Consider the following 23,071-nt stretch of genomic DNA (forward strand, 5'->3'; position numbering starts at 1 on the left):
TTTGTAATTGATGCTAAAGTTATATCAAATATTTCAGTGGTTTTGTTTTTACTTGAAACAGTGTTTGTGGTGGTTCCACCATGGAGAGCGCTGCTGGAGATGGGTCACACATTTTATGCTTGACTTCTGTTTTTGCTGTTTAGTTGTTTTTCTTTCACCAGTCACCCGCTGCACTGCACAATGTATAGTCTCCGTGACAGATGTAATTATTATTATTTGACGTAGCACCATGCAAGTACTCAAGCTGTCCAGAAACTGTCAAAATGTCTCTTCTTAAGCACAAGTTTTTGTTGGCTGTAATTTCATGCGGTCCTGATCTTGCTTGTTAATTAGTGGAACGAGGAGAAATGGGCAGAAACGTGTTTTCCTATGCAGCAGATATCTGACAGAGGTTTATCAAGCTGCTTGCTTGTATCTTAATTAGGCCCTTTTACGTCTCACGTTCTCATCTCTCCAGATGTACAGGCGAGCACTCTGTGTTCCATCCATCCATCATGGAAGAGAGAAGTTGTCTCTGAGATGATCTGACCCTTCACCTTAACATCTGAGACATTTTGCTGTATCTCCGTTATGTTCACTTTCTCCTCTACAACAAAGAAATCACCTTCCCTTTGTTTTCTCACTGGTCCCACGCCTCGGGGATTATGTGGAACTCTGGGAATGTGCATTTCAAGCTTTGAATACTGACAGGGACGCACTAGTCTATATCCACGACGTTCCACTTTCAGGATTGCTCCGGTGCCGCCGGAAATTCCACCGGATCACACTCTTTTTGGAAGGATGTCCGTCCCCTTCCTCTTTCTTTGTGTTGGCTTTCTAACCTCCGGTGGATTTGTGAGGACTATGGTTAACTGCTCCTCAGATCTCTGCAGGGTAAATCCAGACAGCTAGCTAAACTATCTGTCCAATATGAGTTTTCTCTCGCACAACTAAAACTACTTTTGAACGTACACATGTTCCACCAAAACAAGTTCCTTCCTGAGACTATTTAGCAGAGGCTCCGTGGCTCCGTCTGGAGCTTAACACCGCCCAAGACGATTGTGATTGGTTTAAAGAAATGTCAAAAAAATCAGAGCACGTTTTTCTCCCATCCCAGAATGCTGTGAAGACTAGCCAGACCCTCCTCCACAGCGCAGTGGAGGAAGGTCTGGCAAAGCGAGACTAGGAATGCACCAATCCTACCTTTTCTTTCACGACGATACGATTCATCAACACAGGGTGTAATATTAATACTATATTCACAAAATCTGTATACCGCATTGTGCGGACCTGATAGGAATCATTTTAATGTAAGGTACGCTTGCGTGCATGTTGTCATATCATTACATTGTTTGTTTAACCTCTTCTTTTGTACAGCACTTTGTGATTTTATCTGTGAAAAGCACTTTATAAATACATTTTACTTACTTACTTACTTACTAGGTTAATTAAAACTGCCGGCTGGTATTTATTTATTTTGTGACCTCCATAGTTCATTGATCACAACGCTGTGGAGATAGAATCATAATCAGCTTTAATGGCCAAGTGAGTGTGAACACATACAGGAAATGTAACGCCAGCTTTTTATTTTTGAAGTGCTGTGAGGGAAAGAAGGGGGGCATCTTTGCCAGCTAACGTAGCAAAGGCAGCTTTACATCATAGTAAAATCAGTACAGACTACAGAAAAATGTGTCTGTGTCTGGTTTTGATTAATAAATTGCTAAAAAATAATTAACATTATAAAAACTACAATTTCCACCTTTCGGTTTTATGCCCTCACCAACCAGTCAAGTTGCAGTTTACAACCATGTTTGTCCAGACTCGTAATATATATATATATATATATATATATATATATATGTGTGTGTAGTTAAGACTGATGCTAATTTAGAATTTTTTTCCTGACCGATAGCCGTCCTTCTGCACAGCCACTCTGCGTAGAGCCTTCGCAGAAGCATAAATCTCGCTTTAGTCTTTAGGTTATTGAAAATGGCTTACAACTATTTTCTGTACAGGAGTGAGAGGCCTGTTTACTTTTTATGCAGCCAATAGGGGAAATGAGAGTACCCTCTAGGGCTGCACGATATGAGGAAGATATGCGATAATGTTTTTGAATCTCACGATAATGATATTACTGGTGATAAATAAACCGATATTAAAGTGTACTCAGTTCTGCCTTTCTGCTTTTTGTTTGTTGGATTAAAAACAAATTAAGGGAAATCCTTTCCAGCTTTCATTTATTAAACAAATTGAACATTAAATAAAATATAAAAGGCCCCACAAAAAAAGCATGACCGTTACATTTTAAAATGCAGTTTTCTGCTTACATTTTCTCTGTCTTTCATGTGTTTATTGCGCCAGTTGATATCGCGATGATGATACAAAACTACATATTGTGCAGCCCTAGTACCCCCTCATATGAGTATGCTGACCACTGTTGTATCTGATTCTGACACGTAATCAGTGGGCCACATTCTCTCCAGCACAGCCCTCTCTCAGCGCCTCTTTCTCTGCACTTCCCATCATCATCATTGATTCGTCCGTCGTCCTCAGTGAAACTCAGGAGACTCGAGGGATGTGTCTAATTGTATGATGATTTTAAGTGGCACGGCTAGATAATCATCTCTGGCTGGCGCCTTACCTTGCTCCGGCTCCGTGGCTGGGAATAGCAGGAAATTGTTGTCACTTATCACCATTCAAGGATGATGGATGGCGAGCAGGGCAAAGAGTGTGGATACTTATGTTGCTGCTGGGGGAGGAATAAAATCATTGCCTTTATTAAGTGGCATTCAGTAGAGCCGGCTGGAGCAGTCATTGCCGTCCTCCCCACTGAGATCTCCATTATGACAGTGATGGGGTCTCGAGTTGATTGTGGCAGTGAATAGCAGCCCTCTCGGCCTGGATTGGCCGTGTTTGTGTCAATAATAGAGAAGCAGCTCTCGTACAGATGGCAGCACTTGGAGGCCTTGGGATATATTTGCTCTAAGCTGAGCACCATTTAGTATAACAAGGGAATGTCCCAGTGGTGGGCTCACTGTAGAGACTGAGCATGCTCTGTGTAAAGGCCGTACATCTCCAGAGGTCTCCGGGTCATTGTCATACTTGCTAAGCATTGAGGAGCGTGTAGCTGAATGCTGTATTGGCCATGCTTGTCTTTGTCTTTCAATTGTCAAGGTAGGATTTCAAATTGACGGCTTCATGTGCTCAGGTAGTTCCATCATGTCTAACAGCTAAACACACTAAAGTTCTCCAACACAAGGTCAGAGCATTAATTAATTTTCTTTTGAAAGAATTCTGAAAGAGCCTTTCTTAAGTGGCTCCTCTCCCTGGTCTACACGCACCGAGTTGTATTTCTGTTAATAATTTGTGTTACATTGTCTGTCAATTGACCCTACAGTTCATTGTCAAGTTTGAAGTGAAGCTTGCAATGAAACAAAGTGCCTCAATTAAGGTCTGAGACTGTTTTGTTGTCATTCATTACTTGATTTTATTGAGCCTGAATGTAGAGACCACACTTGGTAATTGGGAAGAAAAGTTTAAGATAAGGAATATTGAATAAAAGCCGCTTTCCGACAAAGTACTTACAGGAACGTAGTTATAGGAAAAGTCCGTTTTTTTTTTTTTTTTTTTTTTTTTTTTAATTGTTTATTTTCACATTTTTCTTCTTACCATAAACATAGAAAAACAAGAGAGCAGAAAATAAATAAATAAAAAAAAAAAAAAGGTCTACTACGCCTTCGTTTAGTTGGTTAGCAGTGTAAATTTTGTACTTCATGTATACACAGACATCGCATATATATATATATATATATATACATACATTCTCTACACAGGTTTTATACAGACCGTAGACCATATTTAAGTACATTATTTGGGGGATTTCTTCTTCTCACTCCATATTAATGCATGTTATTGCTTGTTATTGGCCAAAATAATCTTTAAGGGGAGACCAATCATTTACAAACGTATCCAGAGTTCCATCCAGTACATTATGTCTTCTTTCATATGGTAGCAGTGACAGAAGTTTTTTGCGCCAAAGAGTTAAAGTAGGAGAGTGTTCTTTAATCCAAACATGAAAAATGGAAAGGCGAGCAGCATATAGCATTATAGACATTATTTTTGTTTCCGGCACACAGTTATTTACACCAAGGATACACAAGCTGGGATCCAGTGGCACTTTAATCCCAAAAGATTTTTCAATTTCATGAACAACCGAAGACCAGAATGATACATTTAAAGGACAGGTCCATATTAAGTGGAAATAGGTTCCTGTATCCTTTTTACATCTAAGACAAAATTTTGTACATGTGTCGTATTTACTTCGAGTTAAGGGGGTCACATGCAGCTTATTGATAATTTTATATTGTACTTCATATGATTTGTTTGATTTAGTAATTTGTCTTGCATAATTTAATACTTCCATATCTGGTCTTCCAGTGTAACACCAAAGTCATTTATTAAAACTTTATTATTTGCTATAATTTGGTCATAAATATATGTCATTGTTTTATTTTTCAATGCAGCTGCCTTTAATAAAATGCTATCGAGCACATTTATTTTCCCGCCTTGTTTATAGTATTCAATAGAAATAAGAAGCTCCTTATTTGTAGATATCGAAAAAAAGACCTGAGAGATATTAAACTCATACTGTAATTGTTGGAAAGACTTGTGAGCATTATCTGCATAAACATCTAATATTCTTATACCAGCTTCTCTCCCCTCATTAAAGCCAGCATCAATACAGGTATGTCTAAAATCTGGATTATTAGCGATAGGAGCCAATAATGAGTATTTGTCAAGCTCAAAATATTTACAAACAGCACTGAGAGACCTACAGATACTTTCAGTATATAATTGTGCTTAATCTTGGTATATACTTTTGTGAAACATATAAACGGAAGGTGTTCTAACTGAACCCCATCCAGACCTATACCTTCTAAATCTGGAAAGCAGAAATGGCTTTTTTTAATCCACTCTGCCGTGAATTTTAATTGTGCGGCCCAATGATGAAATTTGGGATGCCAAGTCTTCCTTTTTTAATTGGTAGTTGAAGCTTTTGAAATTCCATCCTTGGCCTTTTATTATTCCACACAAATACTCCTACCGCACTATGTATTTTTGTAAATATTTTGGATGAAATATAAATAAGTAGCATTTGGATAACATACAACAGGAACATTCATTTTAATTATAGCTATACGGTCCAAAAGAGAAAGTGAAAGATTAGTCCATCTTAGAAGATCAGTTTTTATTTTTGCTATTACAGGTAAAATATTATGTTTAATCAGTTTAGAAAAATCTGCACTAAAATATATACCAAGATATTTAAATCCTTTTTTGGTCACTTTAAAAGGATGATAGCTTGATGAGCCTATTCTTTCGCCAAGTGGAAAGGCTGATGATTTTTCGTAGTTTATTTTATATCCTGAAAACTTAAAGTTTTCAATCATTTTTATTAGTGAAGGGATGGATTTATTTGGATTCTTCAAAAATAAAAGTACATCATCGGCATAAAGCGATATGTTGTGGGAACGGCTCTCTGTTTCAATGCCCTCTATCTCCTCGCTCGTTCTTATCAATACCGCCAATGGTTCAATAATTAAATTAAATAAGAGAGGGGACAAAGGGCACCCTTGTTTTGTTCCTCTCTCCAGCAAGAATGTCTCAGATGTAGTTCTGTTAATCAAAAGAGCCGACTGAGGGTTTGTATACAATAGCTTAATCCAGTTGATAAAACTTTCATTAAATGAAAATTCTTTTAAAACTCTAAATAAGTACTTCCATTCCACACAATCAAAAGCTTTTTCTGCGTCCAATGCAATGACCACTGCTTTTTCTTTTTTATATGCTACATACTCTAATATCCCAAGCAGTCGCCTTACATTGGCGCTAGACTGTCGCGTCTTAACGAAGCCTGTTTGATCGCTAGAAACTGATTTATGTATCACATTGTTTAATCTTATTGCCAAAACACTTGCTAAAATCTTTGAATCTGTATTTTGAATTGATAATGGTCTGTGTGATGCAGGGTTTTCTGGATCCTTGTGATCTTTTGGTATTAACGAAATAATAGATTGTTGCATTGTCTTTGGCAATTTCTTCTCATCATAAGCATACTGAAACATTCTTGCAAGCAAAGGCGCTAAAATGTCCACAAAAGTTTTGTAGACCTCTGCTGGAAAACCATCTGGACCACATGCCTTTCCATTCTTTAAAGAATTTATTGTCCTTTTCACGTCATCAACTGTAATTTTAGCACCAAGTGATAAATTATCCTGCAAGTCAAGTTGAGGTAGCTCAAGTTTCTGAAAAAACGAAGTCATATCCCTGTCACTATCTGTATTATCAGATTTATACAAATCACCAAAGAATCCTTTAAACACATTTGTTATTTCACCTGATGTATAAACCAGTTTACCGCTTTTATCTCTTATTTTTGATTGTGGACTTACGTTTTTTATTATTAATTAAACTCGCTAAATATTTTACAGATCTATGACTATCATACTGTTTATACTTTTGTAAAAATAATTCTCTTTCTGTTTTTTGGATTTCCAATGAATTGAGTGCTGTTTTAGCAACCATAACCTGATCCCAGCTTTCAGCGGAAAGACTACGCTTATGTTTAGTCTCAGCGTCTTGTAACTTTGACTCTTTTTTTGTTCATAAATAATTTTCCTTTTCCTAGCAACACAATATGAAATCATCAAGCCTCGGAGATAAGCTTTCGTAGTTTCCCATACATTTGCCGGATCAGTATCATCGTTATCGTTAATTTAATGTAATTATCCTCTTCCGCTTGACTGGATTATTACACCCTTTGATATTAAATGAACAGAAATTTACTGGTAAAGCCATAGCATCATATGCATAAAATATCTAGTACTTTCCCCAATATGCAAGGTATTGGACATAACAATAATTATGGATCCCCTTTGGTATTTAACTATAAAAACTAAGGAAACAAAAAAGAAAAAACAAAAAAAGAGAAAAAAAAACCAAAACATGGGCTAAAATACCAGACCAAACAGGGCTGATATTAGCCCCATTAGAACGTTAACCTAAATGGTCTTGTCTGCTTTAATATACATAAAAAAAGAAAGTCGCTCCTATGCTTTCAGTTCATTTACAGTCATTGGGCACAATATGAAAAAAAGAATGAGCCCGTTTGAGCAACCATTGAAAACACAATAGGCCTACATGGCAGAGTTATGAAGTCATAGAAGAGGCACTAGATTTCTCCAAGTCATCAAGAAATTTCTGCGCGTCTGACGGAGTCTCAAAGCACTTTTGAACTCCCATAAAGTCAACAGAAAGTATCGCGGGAAACAACATTGTATACCTTATTCCAGCAGCGTATAATTTCCTTTTCACAGGAACAAAAAGGAAAAGTCCACTTCTAAGCAGTTCTACTAACTACTCTCCCCCAAAACCGTGCGTGCGTGCGTGCGTGCGTGCGTGAGTGCGTGCGTGCGTGTAAGACGGCCGGACAGTGAGGTTGTCAAGCTCGCAGGGCACGCTTGAGGAGTTTAACTCCAGTTACAGTTAACCACAGGTTCCCGTTAATCTTATGATGGACATGTGTTATAATATTTGAACAAACAAACCGTCAACGGCCAAATAAAAGCCTGTTATTTACGATAGCGGTCTGAGAAACCTCCAGCCTACAGCAGGGTTTCTGAGCAGGACTGGCCGAGTGACGAGCTCGCGGCCAGGGCAGGCACCTGTTGGCTGTCGCCTCACTTCATGGAGCTTCTAACCTCCGAAAACTTTGAAGAAAATTGTCAATTCTGAGTACATTTTCGCAAGACTGCCTATATTCGACATGTTAACAGTTCATTTCTCGCCTAAAACGTTGTCAGAAGTGAATTTAGTGATGAATAAGATGGCGAAAATTGTTAAAATTGTCCCATTGTTGGTCTGTCTGTAGTCAAGCAGTGGCACTCAGTGCGTTAACATGCACAGCAGTATGGTCTGACCCCGTATACACCAGCAGGGGAGAATGGGAAGAAGGACGGAGTAACTCTACCTCTTGTACAGTAGGTGGCGCTCTGCCAACGTACAACTAGCTTATTCTTCCGGCCGACCTATGTCAACATTACACCGAATGGCCACTAAATAGGACAACTTCATGTTTTATTTACACACACTTATCACAGCGTAGGAGAGCACCGTGTTCCCGCCAGATGACTGAGAACTTGTTTGGCTCATTATATCTGTAACCAGTGTCAGGTGGAAATAGCAAGCTAACTTCGTTAGCTAACTAACATTAACGTAAGCCAGCGGCCGCAGCGGGCATTGTGTCTCTTAATTACCAATTTGAATCCTTAATGCATGAATGGGAAGCAAAATAATTAGACAGATATTTCCTCCTTCTCTTTTCTTTACTGACGTGTGTGCAAATGCCCAAATGACCTGACATGTCTGCCAGGAGAGAGTGAGAAAAAAGCCTGCATGTCATCTGCATACGATAAAGGAATTAGCAGCTCCTGCTGCAGCAGGCACACCCCTCCACTAGCACATGCTTTCTGAAGCTGCATTCTTCATTAGAATATCTGAACTGTCATAAATATGCTTCAGCTTACGTAATTGTCTCATTATCTTTTCTTTGCTTTGCTGCTAATGAGCGGGACAGGGCAGCTGAACGAGAGAGTTCTGTTTACATTATTTGAAATGTGCCGTAATAATGCTCATTAGAGTGTTCTCTTTTTGTTACACAGTTGCTTTAATTAGATTTTTGTCTCCACTCCTTAACAACAACGAGGGTATCCATTGCTAATAATGCCTGTAATGTATTTGTTATTACACGATGAGACAAGAAGAAAAAGACGTGAAATTATTTCTCTTTTTAAGCATCTCTTAATTAAAAGAGGGTAAATTGGCTCTCGTTTGGCTTCTGTTTCATTTCCAATGAGTAATCGACTACAAGAGCCATTCCCTCCTCCTCCTCTTCCTCCTCCTTCTCCTCCACCCACAGACCCACCGCCGTGCTAACCTGCTGTTCTGTACTTCATGCTAATGCAGCACATGCTTTGCTTTTTTCAGCGGATAGAGTTGCTCAGTTGTCATGGAGATAGGTTAGTTGTTATCACATGAGCTTAGTATGACACGTCAGTCGTTCATGTGGTTGTATTTGGGAAGAAACAGTAACTTCTGTCTCTGTACGAAGACGGTCTCCGGTGTCAAATATCAATGTCCTTCTTGATCTTTCCACGGCCGTCCACTGATTCCTGCTCGCTGGCCTTTGACCTCTTCCCAGTGGACACTGAGTGGGTTTGCTGGAGCAGTCATCACTGTCCTCCCCACTGAGATCTCCATTATGACAGTGATGGGGTCTCGAGTTGATTGTGGCAGTGAATAGCAGCCCTCTCAGCCTGGATTGGCCGTGTTTGTGTCAATAATAGAGAAGCAGCTCTTGTACAGATGGCAGCACTTGGAGGCCTTGGGATATATTTGCTCTAAGCTGAGCACCATTTAGTATAACAAGGGAATGTCCCAGTGGTGGGCTCACTGTAGAGACTGAGCATGCTCTGTGTAAAGGCCGTACATCTCCAGAGGTCTCCGGGTCATTGTCATACATTACACTTCCTCTTAGACAAGCAGGCACAACGGTGGTTTCTCTGCCCTGATGACTGACTGACAGGCTGAGCTTGTAAGGCAAGGCAACTTTATTAATGTTACTCTGAGTGAGCAGTTTTACCAGAATTTTTACATTTTGATAACTGTTTTGATTCACAATTAAGTTGGAAAATAAAATCTTTGTATTTAATGTATTTTTGTTGATGTTGAAATGGATTTTAAAACATACGGTATCGAAAAAAAGTATCGTTAGGAACCGGCATCGAAACTGAGGTATCGAAATTGGCTCCGGATTGAAAGATTTTGAACAATGCCCAGCCCTAGTCCTCCTTGATCTTTCTACGGCACTGATTCCTGCTCGCTGGCCTCTGACCTCTTCCCAGTGGACACTGAGTGGGTTCGCTCGGGTGTTCTCTTTTCTTGCTGTTTCGGTGATGGGAGTGTTCCCCACAGCTGTCCCATGTGATGTCATGATGACGTCATATACTACTCCAGTCTTCTTCTCTGGGACCCTTATTATTTACCCAAATATTTCAAAACCATAACAATTCCGAGAGCTAGTAACCCTTCAATCACATTAGCTACAAGACACAGAGACAAAGCGACAGGCTACAATTCATTTTCAATGGGAGGGGCCGTTTGCCAGCGACGAGCAAGGTGGGGCCAAAATAGACAATAAGTCTATTTTATGCAAATGCTGAGCGATGCGACAAAGCGTCAGCCAATCAGAGTAAAGGTAGTGTGAGGGCAGCGTGACTTATGTCGGTGGCTCGAGTTGAAGAAAATAATTCAAGATGGCGGAAAACGCTTCAGGACATCATATTTATTCGATATGTTTGGCATTTTATCTCATATATTTTGTTACTTTTATCGAGAAATGAATACTTTTAAATCCCAAAACATTGTTCTTGTGACTTAACAATACCTCTGAAGTAACTTTTAAGACGTGCTTGAAGGTAGCACCGGAGAATTTCTGTTTACTGTTGCCAAGCAACCAGGGGTAGGCCAGGCCCGCCCAGTCGCTCTCTTTTGTAGCTAATGTGACTGTAGGGTAATGAAGCAAGTTTCCAAGTGCAGCTTGAAGAATCACCGTTGTGTTCTATTCTCTACACACACAGTCCTTACAAACACTGTCACACTCTCTAACACATGTCTTACTCCACTAATGCCACCACATGGACCAGTAGCAGTGGTGTACAGTCTGCTAGTATCACTAATGGCCTCTCTCAGTGGCACCACTATGTCTCAAAAAAAAAACAAAGCCCAGACTACACAGAGAGAGGGCTGCAGAGGCAGACACACAGTGGAAATCAATGGCAAGTGTCAATGCACTTCAAGGTCACATCATCCTAGTAAAAAGGATAGGAAGCCGACACTCTTCACAACTATTTACCTAAGATGGAAACTGAATTTGGAACAAAAAGTTACTTAGTTTCAACAAAGATTGGTTGCATTTTCTCGATTTGTTTATGTAAAGAGGACATATAATGCAAAATTAACTTTTTTTCATGTTTCTTCAAAACAAACCCTTGGTGTGTCTAGACCCCCCCCAAGTGTGAGAAAAGACCACCCTTTTTCTTGATCTTTTGTTCCATCTATCAGAAAACTTGTACAACAATGAGCGAGTCAGATTTGATGCTGGATATGGAGTCCTATGGGGCTGCTGTGCCAGAGAACCCCGTCCACTGATACTTACTGAATGGACTTTTTCTCATTGGGATTTCCTCGCTATTGAGTACCTGGTCACTCGGCAGGAGCAAAGCACGCAACTTGGTTGTCGGCTGCAAGGACCAACAGAAAAGTCTTCGTGACCTGCCATTGTCTGTGGATTTAAAGACCCAGCTGATTAACTTTATTCTCTACTGAAATGGCCCCACAACAACTGGAAAACTATCGGAGACCCAACTTTAAACACAACATCGCTAACCTTTGCCATTTGATTTGTTGTTTTACTGTTTATTATGCAGGTTAGGCTGCTGAAGTTAGCATTAACAGGTTGCACAGCTAATGTGGCTAGCATCAATTGTAGGCCCCCATGCTGAATCAATGTGAGTATGCAATACTAAGAGATTCATACGTCATACTGCAGTGCAAGCTCGTGTGTGTGTGTTGCGGCTATATTGTGTGTATGTAGATTTATCTGATTGACGTGCCCTGAAGGTACACAAACAACAACTGTAAGGAATTTCAGAAACAGTTGTGTGTAGTTAACAACCAGCATCTTACAGCTTCTACTAAATGCATCTATAGCTATTGACACACGTTCAACTCAAAGCCCAGAAGACTCTTCCTTGTTGTGTTGGCCTGTATAGCTGCAGGTAAGCCAGGGTCTGTTTTTATTCTTTGGACAGAATCCTCTTTTTGGTCACTGCCTCCAGAGAGTCCAGCTCAACTGGTCCTTCACTCACTGAGCTGGTCTTACCAAAGAGCTTATTAGCGTCTCTTTCCCCTCCCGCTCCTTCCCTAGACGCCACGGAGGGAAGCCAAACACTGTTCATCTAAACACACCGCTTTATTGTTTTATCTCAGGTCTTGATTCACTTGTCATTTATAACTTCTGAACGCCGTGATAGTCAGTGCTTCATTTGTTTTCTGCCACGCAACGCGTCATGTTCCAGCTGTGTCTGTCTGAGGTTGTCCCCATCAACACTACTTCAGGGCCAAACCTGTTCTCTCCGTCTGCGTCAATCAGGAGCTTGAGTCAGGCTGTGTGTAGGCACGGGCCAGTATGATGACCTTCAGCAAAAATAGTTTCACGGTATTGCAATTACAGCTTTAAAATGTTTTATTTTTCCAATGTCTGGATAAAAAAAAAAAAAAACTAAAACTTTTATTCCATTCAAGTAAGTAAGTAAAGTAAGTAAAATTTATTTATAAAGCGCTTTTCACAGATAAAATCACAAAGTGCTGTACAAAGGAAGAGGTAAAACAAACAATGTAGTATGTATATACATATGTAAAATTAAAGTGACACTAGTGAAAACCCGTCAACCAAAAGCTTTCCTAAATAAACATGTTTTCAGATCCTTTTTAAAAGAGACAACAGAGTCTGCCAGACGCATGGACAAGGGCAGGGCGTTCCATAGTCTGGGAGCAACAAACTCAAAAGACAGGTCCCCTCGGGTCTTATAACGAGTCTTAGGGACTACAAGCAGGTTCTGGCCAGCGGACCGAAGGGTCCGGCCAGAGGAATACGGCTTCAAAAGGTCCAGGATGTACTGTGGGGCCTGACCGTTTAAGGCTCTGAAAGTCAGTACTAAAATCTTAAAATCAATCCTGAATTTTACAGGGAGCCAGTGGAGAGCCGACAAGACTGGAGTGATATGAGACCTTCGAGGAGCACCTGTTAAAAGCCTAGCAGCAGAATTTTGAACAATTTGCAGTTTGTTCAGGGCGGACTTATTCAGACAAGTAAAAACAGAATTGCAGTAGTCAAGTCTTGTTGATATGAAAGCGTGAATTATCATTTCCAGATCCTTTTTTGACAATATTTTGCGTATTTTACAGATGTTCCTAAGATGATAAAAGCAATTTCGGACGAGCTGTTTTGAGTGTGTCTCCAAAGACATGGCTTGGTCAAACACAACCCCCAAGTTTCTGAGACTGGATTTGACAGAGAGGCCCAGAGAGCCAAGGTGCTGTTTGATCAGTGGGATCTTATGGTCTGGAGCAAAAATCAGCGTTTCAGTCTTGTTTGAATTTATCTGCAGGTAGTTAGTGGCCAGCCAGTCTTTGATGGAGGACACACACTCTAGGAACATGGACAAACGATGGAACTCAGCATCATTAAAAGAACAATACAACTGGACATCGTCGGCATAGAAATGATATGATACATCCTTAAAACAACCAATAATTTGACCAAGTGGCAAAAATTCAACACAATGGGTCCTATCTCACACCAGCCAGCGCAGCGCAAACCCGACGCAAGTGTCTTTGCTAGTTTAAGACCGACCCATCCAGCGTGAATGCACCTGCGCCCATCTGTGCGCCAAATGGCGTGCTGGTCTTACAGGGAGGTGTGTTCAGGTGTATTCTGGGCGTGCTGGTCTTACAGGGAGGTGTGTTCAGGTGCATTCTGGGCGTATTGCTATCTTGAGGCAGCAGGGAGTGATCGCGCCATTGACCAACAAAAACCTGGTCTAAAGTCAATAACGCAGCATTTCATTGTTATTTTAACAGAGCATTAGTAAAATGCTCCTAGGGCACAAATGCACAAGCGCACACTATGCTTGTTACACACACAGGGACGCACAGCAGCACACACACATGCAGAAGATTACAAATAAAAATATTACGGTGCAAATCCTCCTCCATAACAGCAATGCTCCAAGGTCCAAAGGCGCCTGGCTTTTAAAGGGAATGGGAGATGATCTCTGATTGGTTGATTGCATGTTACGCCCAAAACACACCTCTGATTAATGAAGACACTAAGTACAACCCTTTAGGACCATGCGCCCAGACCCTTTTTTTCCGCCGTCAAACTGCCAAAAGTGGATTGGGACACGCCCTAAACACACCGGCGCCAGGCGCTTCATACGCAGGGCTAAGGTCGATAATATAGGACCCGATGTATTTGATTTTGAAACACACTGCACACTGGCGGGGAGAGGGATTACTAAACTGCCCTTTCTGTCCTTGTAGACTGCTACAAAGACAGCTCATGCCTTAGGAACGGTTGAAACCGTGACTTTGCCTAGTTGTGTGTACAGTTAGATTCCTCTGAGGGACATTTTGTGAGGCACCACTGTAGTTTACATGAGTGACGTCAGATGGAAATGGGAAAAAAAAGCATGTCTCGCTCACTTTCAACAACAAACAACAAAGTTCAAGTTTAACCTCTTTTTCCCGTGATATTTGAAGACTGATCACACAGTGACCTGTTGTTGTTTTTTTCTGTTTTCTCGCAGGTATAAGCATTTCCTCCAGGACCTGACAGCCAACACGAGTCCAGACAACCCCGAGTTTCAGCAGCTTTCAAGTAAGCGTCTTTTCTGATTGTGCTGCTGCTGCCTAAAAATCAGCAGATAAAAAGCAGATTAAACCCCGGTGCTTTCATAGCAATGTGGAGCAATGTATCTGGAGCTGCACGCTCAAATTAGAATACGTGACAGCGAGGATCGACGCCGTTGTCAGAATTGTTGTGGTTTGTCAGCGACAGCCACCCAACAACAAGTGATGAGGGGGGTGCTGATGTGCTTTGCATCGCTAGTCACAGAGTGGAACTCTTCCTACCTGTGACAAGCCGTTTGGAGCGCGGGAGAGTTAAGCAAAGCTGTATAATTATAGACTGAAAGGCCAGTCCTCCAACAGCAGGGAAAGAGAAATAAAGCAGCCTGTGAACTACTTTCATGTCAGCAGTCCGACTTTTTCACGGTGAAAGACAGCCCTCATTATCTTCATTTGAGCAACAAAAGAAAGTGCCCTCTTTCCCCTTTCATTCCTCATTTGTTGTTATTGTCACAGCGGCGCTTGGCTAGTGGAGAAATGAAAAGCGAGGCAAAGCTCAATATGCGTGTGAGTTCTAGTTTGATGAGGATTTTGACACGATTAATTGGGCGCGGATCAGAGGATGTTAAGCGGGAGCCCGTATTAATAAATAAAAAAATCTTCGACATCAACACGAATCCCGATAATGACTAATTTCAATCGTCAAATAAACACCGAAACTGACTCAAGTGCGAATGTACACAAGGAATTATTTATGTGTATCAATTAAAATCTCATTGCTGGTGTGCTGCCTTTGCTAACAAATTAAAACAGCCTCTGACTCTAAGATGAAGGTACATATCTAAATGTGCTCCACCATCGCCTCTTCCTCTTCTCATTAGAGATCCTTTTTTAAACTCTGTGTGTGTGTGTGTGTGTGTGTGTGTGTGTGTGTGTGTGTGTGTGTGTGTGTGTGTGTGTGTGTGTGTGTGTGTGTGTGTGTGTGTGTGTGTGTGTGTGTGTGTGTGTGTGTGTGTGTGTGTGTGTCTCTCTCTCTCTCTCCTGTAGTCAGCCTGGTTGTATTGTAAAGGGAATTATTTAAAAAAAGAAATTCCAGACAAATCACATTGTATCTGATTAAGCCAACTAGCAGATTGAATCACCAGAGGCTTTGTTGTTGTTTTCTCTTGTTGTGCTGCTCTGTGTCAGTTTGCTCTTCCTCTTCTTTGTTTCTTTTCCACCCCCCCCCCCAGGCTCCCCTTCTCCCCTCACAGTGCATTGGATTTAATTGTTGTAATTGCAGTGCTCCAGGAGTTTTCATCAGCCCCGCTGTAATACGACACCCCTAACGCCTGACTCGGGCTGCAGTAACCGTCGCCGCGTCTGACCTGACGCAACTCCCGAACTCTGTCAGAGGTTTAACAATAAAAGTGAGCCTCGCGCATGCCGTGGTCAAACACGCTCTAAATAGTGAATAAATGGAATCAAGAGCTGTGCGAAGTGGAAGACGTCTTCCGAATGTCTAATGGGCTAGATGTATTATTAATGCCTCGGCCAGAACTCAGCTCCAGAACGCCGTAATTAGGAGTGTTGTTTTTCTAAAGCAGGCGATGGAAAATATTCCAAACATGTACAACAAAGGGGGAAAAAAAAAAGTCTACACGGATGCCTTGTTTGGTTTACATTGTAATTGTTGTGAAGTTAAGCGAGCCAATTAGGCTGTGATTATTTTAGTGTAGACGAGTCGCCCTGAGGATCAAGTTCATCCGCGGAGTTCCAGCGCTCCCAACAAACGCAGAGAAAGTTGAGGTTGAAATTAGAATCCATCTGTTTGTTGTTATTTTGGATGCGTTAATGATGTAGTTCTAAATGTTTACAGCAATTATTATGGCTGCACACGGTAATTGGATGCTTCCGTCTATTTTGCTGATTTGCCTATTTGTTCTGGTAAGATTTTATAGCTTTGTACAAAAAAGTTAGTGAAAGAGTTCTTTACATGCAGATATTGTTGCTGTGGCATTATATATATATATAGTTAGTCCATTTGCAGTTTGATTGACGTACAATGAAAATAGCTTTTGATATTCTGTTTATTGACTGAGGAGGGCAGGACATTGTTCCTCAGTACATTTTGAATACTGGCTCAACTGTGTTCATAGTTCTGAATAAGAAAAACTGTACTTAAAGTTGGTACAGACTTTTTTTTGTAATACTTTTATTGCAATTCTTTCACTTAATTTACAATCCATTACTGTACGATGCAGTACAATTACAATTATTATTTTTGATAGATAGATAGATATATGTATATATCTGTGCAATCCACCCAGTGCTGATGATAATAATTACAATAATAAACAAAAGCACCCCTCATAGCTAAAGAATAAACAAAAATAAAAAGTAAAGACATTTATCCATGTGTTAGGGGTGTAAGAAAAAATCGATACACTTGAGTGTCGTGATATTTTATTTTGCAATACTGTATCGATTTTCAAAAACTATAAAAAAAAATGTGTGTTTATGTTGTGTTTAAACTCCCTAAAACCCTCTGTGATGGAAGACGCTTCACTCTAACACCAACCTCGGAGAGAGACAGAGGGCCACATGTACGTACGTTAGTGAATGTAGGGTTATCCGTGCCATGGCCAACCCGCAGAAAGCGCACGCTGCGTTCAGCTTATGTCGTATTTACCAAACCTGCAGTTCATCAGGTAATCAGCGCCTTTCTCCGCCCACTATACCCTAAATTGCGCTGTATCAAAGCGTTAGGTACTGGTGCTATGATACGGCTGAGTGCAGACTGCCATATTCCCACTGCTGATGCTAGGACTGTTTGAAATGATCCGGATGCCAATATTTGTAATGTAGCGAGGAGTTTAACAACTGCTGGAATGGAATGTGAACGCTGAGTCGGAGATTCAATGTCATCTTTGATTTTTTATTGTTTTTCCCCAGTAACTGTAATATTGCATAGCTGCTTAATCTGTAACGCCTGTTCACTCAACTGAAAAAGTGTGATCCTTGTGGCAAAAATCATTTCAGCTCGTCTCCTTGGCCTATGTCTTCGTCTTGCTCAGATTACTGCCGCCATTCCACCAGGAGACATATGCCAGGAAACCGGCTTCCTGGTTTACAGTACACCTGCTTTTAAGAGGTGGAGAATTTTCACGGCAAAATAGAGGCGCGCTGTCACAGGTGTTTTTTGTACATACCGCGGAATACATAATTAGGTGCGCTTTACGCTTCCCCTCCCATCTCTTTATGGTAAACTCCCACTTTCCCCTTGACCCTCCCGTGAATGCATATGCATGACACGGAAAAGCGCAATTTGCCATTTTCAGTCCCCGCGACAGGCAGGGGACTCAGTGCGGCCTGTTTGTACATACCTCGCAATGCTTTTACGTGCATGTTGCAAATTGCTGATTCCAGCTGATAGAAGATCAACTTTGACTCAAATAACCACTCCTTACAACCGAGGTATGCAGCAAACCATTTGTGAAGCCACAACACGCACAGCCTTGAGGCGGATGGGCTACACCAGCAGAAGACCCCACCAGGTACCACTCATCGTCACTAAAAATACGAAAATGAGGCTACAATTTGCACGAGCTCAGCAAAATTGGACAGTTGAAGACTGTAAAAATGTTGCCTGGTCTGATGAGTCTCGATTTCTGTTGAGACATTCAGATGGAAGAGTCAGAATTTGGCGTAAACAGAATGAGAACATGGATCTGTCATGCCTGGTTACCACTGGGCAGGCTGGTGATGGAGGTGTAATTGTGTGGGGGATATTTTCTTGGCACATTTTAGGCCCCTTAGTACCAATTGGGCATTGTTTAAATGCCACAGCCTACCTGAGCATAGTTTCTGACCATGTCCATCCTTTTATGACCATCATGTACCCATCCTCTGATAGCTACTTCCAGCAGGATAATGCACCATGTTACAAAGCTCCAATCATTTCAAATTGGTTTCTAGAACTGTACTAAAATGGCCCCCACAGTCACCAGATCTCAACCCAATAGAACATTGTGGTGGGATGTGGTGGAATGGGAGTTTCGTGCCCTGGATGTGCATCCCACAAATCTCCATCAACTGCAAGATGCTATCCTATCAATATGGGCCAACATTTCTAAAGAATGCTTCCAGCACCTTGTTGAATCAATGCCACGAAGAATTAAGGCAGTTCTGAAGGTGAAACAGGGTCAAACACGGTATTAGTAGGGTGTTCCTAATAATCCTTTTAGGTGAGTGTAGATCAGCCCAAGCGGACACACTGCCACGGAGAGAGGGGTAACAACCAGACTGTGTAAATGATGCACGGGGAGCTTGCACAGCAGCGTGGCCGCGTTGTTTTTACGGTTTATCAGTACAGGTAATCCCACGGGAAGCCACAACGCTGCAACCAGCATGCTACTATAGAGGATATTTGCTAGTACCAACGTTCTACTAACGTAAGTCTGGCTCTGAGCTAGTGTTGTTTTTGGCGGCCTGTTTTAATTTGAGTTTTAGTGTAGTCGTTGCGTCAAGCTGTCATTTTAGTTTGTATTAGTTTTAGTCACGTTCATACTCTTTTTAGTCTAGTCAAGTTTCAGTCGACTAAAAGTCTGAGCATTTTAGTGTTATTTTAGTCAAGTATTTTCGTCTAGTTTTAGTCGACTGTAACTGATGACATTTAGTCTAGTTTTAGTCGACGAAAACTGTATTTTAGTCTTTTTTTAGTAATGCAATTCTATTTAATCCAGTCAATATCGTAGAAGTACCTAGTAAAATGTTGGCCAAAAAGGGATGCTTAGTACACATGGAGTCAGTCAGGTAGGAACTAAGAACCCACACACTGGCCCTCATTTATCAACCTAACGTAGAAACCAGCGCAGATATGAGCGCAGAAATCATCTTACAACAGGCTTCACGTGGGATTCATGAAAAGTTTGTATCACACCAATCCGAGCGTAAGAATGGTCGTACATTGATAAATGCGGCGGCTGGAAACGATCGTCATTTAAATATCACGCCCCAATATATTCTGGGTTTTGAGGCCTCGCCCCTACAATTTACGACGTGGCGAGACGTAAACTTTTCAGAGGTGGAGATTGAAACCCTGATTTCTCAGGTTCATTTGCACTAACGTGTACTATTTGGCAGCCTGAAAACTGGTATTAAAGGCTGTAGAAAGAATGCGGGATGAAAAGAGATCACTGATGCGGTCAACAGTGTTGCCGTAGTAAATCGGACTGCAGCTGAAGTTTAGCCTATTTAATTTATACATCCTTGACACATTTTCTATAGTCCTAATAGTAATATACAGGCTTCTATTGCAATCTCTTAGGCCTACATGTAGGTGTACCTATAATTAAATAAACACACGGTAGCGGAGTTTATGCAGTGTCTTTTATTTTACTCGTGTTCGTCGGAACGAGGCAACAGTTGAGGGAGAGCGCGTGTCCTCCCCCCCCGTGCTGGACCCTGTCTCCTGACAGCAGAGGGGCTGGAAAAACAAGCCAAAATAACTTGGTCAATGGCAGAAATAAATCATTCACTTGAAAGAGAAACAAAAACCTGAAGAATAAATAAAAATGTTGTGCATTGTCATGTTTCCTGTATTGAATATCATTGCCAAACATAACACTATAGGCTACCTTTTAAAAGTGAGGAATAATATCCTGTCTCCTTAGCCCCCAGTTGGGGCTGTTCTGGACACTGCTCTCTGGGCATCGGGTCATCGTCCTCCATCGCTACATTTATGGCACCGTGTCTTCCTGTGTGATGTTGTGCAGAACCCCCCAGGCTAAAACAATGTTGCAGACCGGCGCATAGAGGTCTTCTAAAAGAGCCAGATCTGCCATTACTGATACGTGATCAACTGATGACTTCTCCTTCTCCTGATAAACTGATTATATGCTGCACCGCAAGTCCACACTGACTCGAAAACTTGCGTACACGAGTTCAGACCAGACGTGAGATTAGATCGCAGCCTACGCTCACGTCCAAATTGATAAATGCCGAGCTTTGCGTACGCCCGTCGTACGCCTGTTTTAGGTCGTACGCACGTTTCATAAATGAGGGCCACTCTCTCTCTCTCACACACACACACACACACACACACACATTTGTCTCAGTCGTTTTCAGCTCCAGTGAATGGTTGATGCTGTGACATGCATGCGGCACGTAAATTCACGAGGGGGAGGGGCTGGAGGCCGCTAGTCTGTGTACTGTAAAATTACATTAAGGATTGGAAAACATTGTGTTTTATCTACCTAAGTGGGTATCAATCTACCTGGTCTATAATATCATATCAATTATTTAGGCTTCGCAACCTAATAGAAACATGTGTCAGATTAAAAAGGCTACAGCAGTTATTTCAAGGTTACAGATGCATATTTAATCAACTTTTAAGTAAATCTAATTGGATCAGACCCAGTATGAGTATTCTGAACGTGTGTGTGTGTGTGTGTGTGTGTGTGTGTGTGTGTGTGTGTGCGTGCACCACCCATCCATCCACCTACCCATGCATGCATTCATCATCCATGTGTCAATGCATCCATCCGTTTATCCACCCATTCATCCATCCATCCATTCTTGCATCCATCCATGTATCAATGCATCCATCCATCCATCTATCCATCCATCCATTATTGCATCCATCCATCCAGCAGGGTGTTGTACAGGAGCTGAGGTGATGAGGATTTGATATTACATTACATTACATGTCATTTAGCTGACGCTTTTATCCAAAGCGACTTACAATTGCTATATATCAGAGGTGGCACACCTCTGGAGCAACTAGGGGTTAAGCGCCTTGCTCAGGGACACATTGGTTGATGTATCGCAGTGGGAATCGAACCCTAGTCTCCCACAGCAATTTGGGAATAGTTGATTTAACCAAATGATCTGTGCCTGTTGGGTGCTGCTGTTTTTTTCATGCAATTACAGACTGACAGCTCAGCTGATTTGCAAAAGGGCAATGGATGATGGGCTACAAGGGCCGCTGTGGTGGAGACTAGCATCCCTCTAATTAATATGGCGGTGCTTAGACGTCCCTAAACACACATTCAAAGCCAGCACACAGCCCAGCCTGAGCCACTCAGCAGCCTCTCAGGCCCAATCAGGACTGTTTGGAGATTTTAATTTGCACAGTTAAGTTCTCTGCAAGAGCTCGCAGATGAAATCAAGCAATGTCAGGCTGCGATGTGCCCCTAAAAAAAGATTCCAACTGCTTCAGTGGTCCTTGGCTCTGTACCTGTGTAGCATTTGACTTTGGTGTATTACCACATTCGCTCACATTTGTTAGTATGTAAAAAAAAAAAAAAAAAAGATAATTACATCTTATTAAACGCTCAAATATCAATCGGCATTTGACTCCAGAATCTATCAGCGGTAGTCAACACAGTTTATTTAGTTGCTTACAGCCGTGGTCGGAGGCTTTAGGTTTTCAGGTTGTCCGTCCACCCGTACCATTCTTGTGAACGTGATATTGTAAATATTGCGATATTTATAAAATACCTGACAAATCAAGGTACTTAAAGTGTCCATATTATGAAAAAAACACTTTTTCTGGGATTTGGGGTGTTATTTTGTGTCTCTGGTGCTTCCACACACATACAAACTTCCATCTTCCATCCATGATGTTCTGAGTGAGATACGGTTTCTGAATGTGTCCTGCCTTCAGTCTCCTAGTGAGCTGTTCAATTATTATTAATTACTATTATTATTATTATGGTTATCATAAACTCCATTATTATTATTATTATGGTTATCATAAACACCTCTCTCACATCTGGAACAGTTCCCTCCTCCTTCAAAGTCGCCTCCATTACACCTATACTCAAAAAACCTGGCTTGAAAACCTGGCTTGGATCCTGACAACCCCAACAATTTCCGGCCCATCTCTAACCTACCTTTCCTATCAAAAATCCTGGAACGCTCTGTTGCCTCTCAGCTAAAACAGCACCTTCTTTCCAGTCAGTTCTACGAAACCTTTCAGTCTGGATTCCGCTCTCATCGCTCTACTGAAACTGCACTACTCAAAGTAACAAATGACCTCCTGCTTGCTTCAGACTCTGGTTCCTTCTCTATTCTCCTCCTACTTGACCTCTGTGCCGCTTTCGACACCATTGACCACTCCATCCTTCTACAACGTCTAAAAAATCTGGGCATCTCTGGTTCAGCGCTCTCCTGGTTCACCTCCTACCTCACCAACAGATCTTAATTCATATCCATCAACAACTGTACGTCCCATACCATACCGGTCAATCACGGAGTCCCTCATGGTTCAGTGCTAGGTCCTCTTCTGTTTATCCTGTATATTCTTCCCCTTGGACTTATTATTCAAAATCACGAACTCAAATTCCACAGTTACGCAGACGACACACAACTATACCTCAGCACTAAATCCATCACTCCTGCCACAGTATCAACCATCACAAAATGCCTCTCTGCAATAAAAACCTGGATGACTGCCAATTTCCTTAAACTCAACTACAACTAATCTGAAATCATCATCATTGGTCCAAAATCACTACTCGCCTCCTCCCAAGATTTCGCTCTCTCCATCGCTGGACATACAGTCAACACCTCACTCCAG

General features: G+C 41.4%; 1 protein-coding gene across 2 annotated transcripts in view; it reads left to right on the forward strand.

Moving 5' to 3' along the window:
* The window catches only part of arhgef39 (Rho guanine nucleotide exchange factor (GEF) 39), a 64,605-nt gene that overhangs the window by 19,071 nt on the left and 22,463 nt on the right, over positions 1-23,071 (forward strand). For both annotated transcript variants that reach the window (XM_028570439.1, XM_028570440.1), the window contains exon 6: positions 14,469-14,539. In XM_028570439.1, coding sequence (XP_028426240.1) covers positions 14,469-14,539 — 71 coding nt within the window. The remainder of the gene's footprint in view (positions 1-14,468; positions 14,540-23,071) is intronic.

The sequence above is a fragment of the Perca flavescens genome, chromosome 23 (assembly GCF_004354835.1).
Source record: "Perca flavescens isolate YP-PL-M2 chromosome 23, PFLA_1.0, whole genome shotgun sequence".
Taxonomy (NCBI): Eukaryota; Metazoa; Chordata; class Actinopteri; order Perciformes; family Percidae; genus Perca; species Perca flavescens.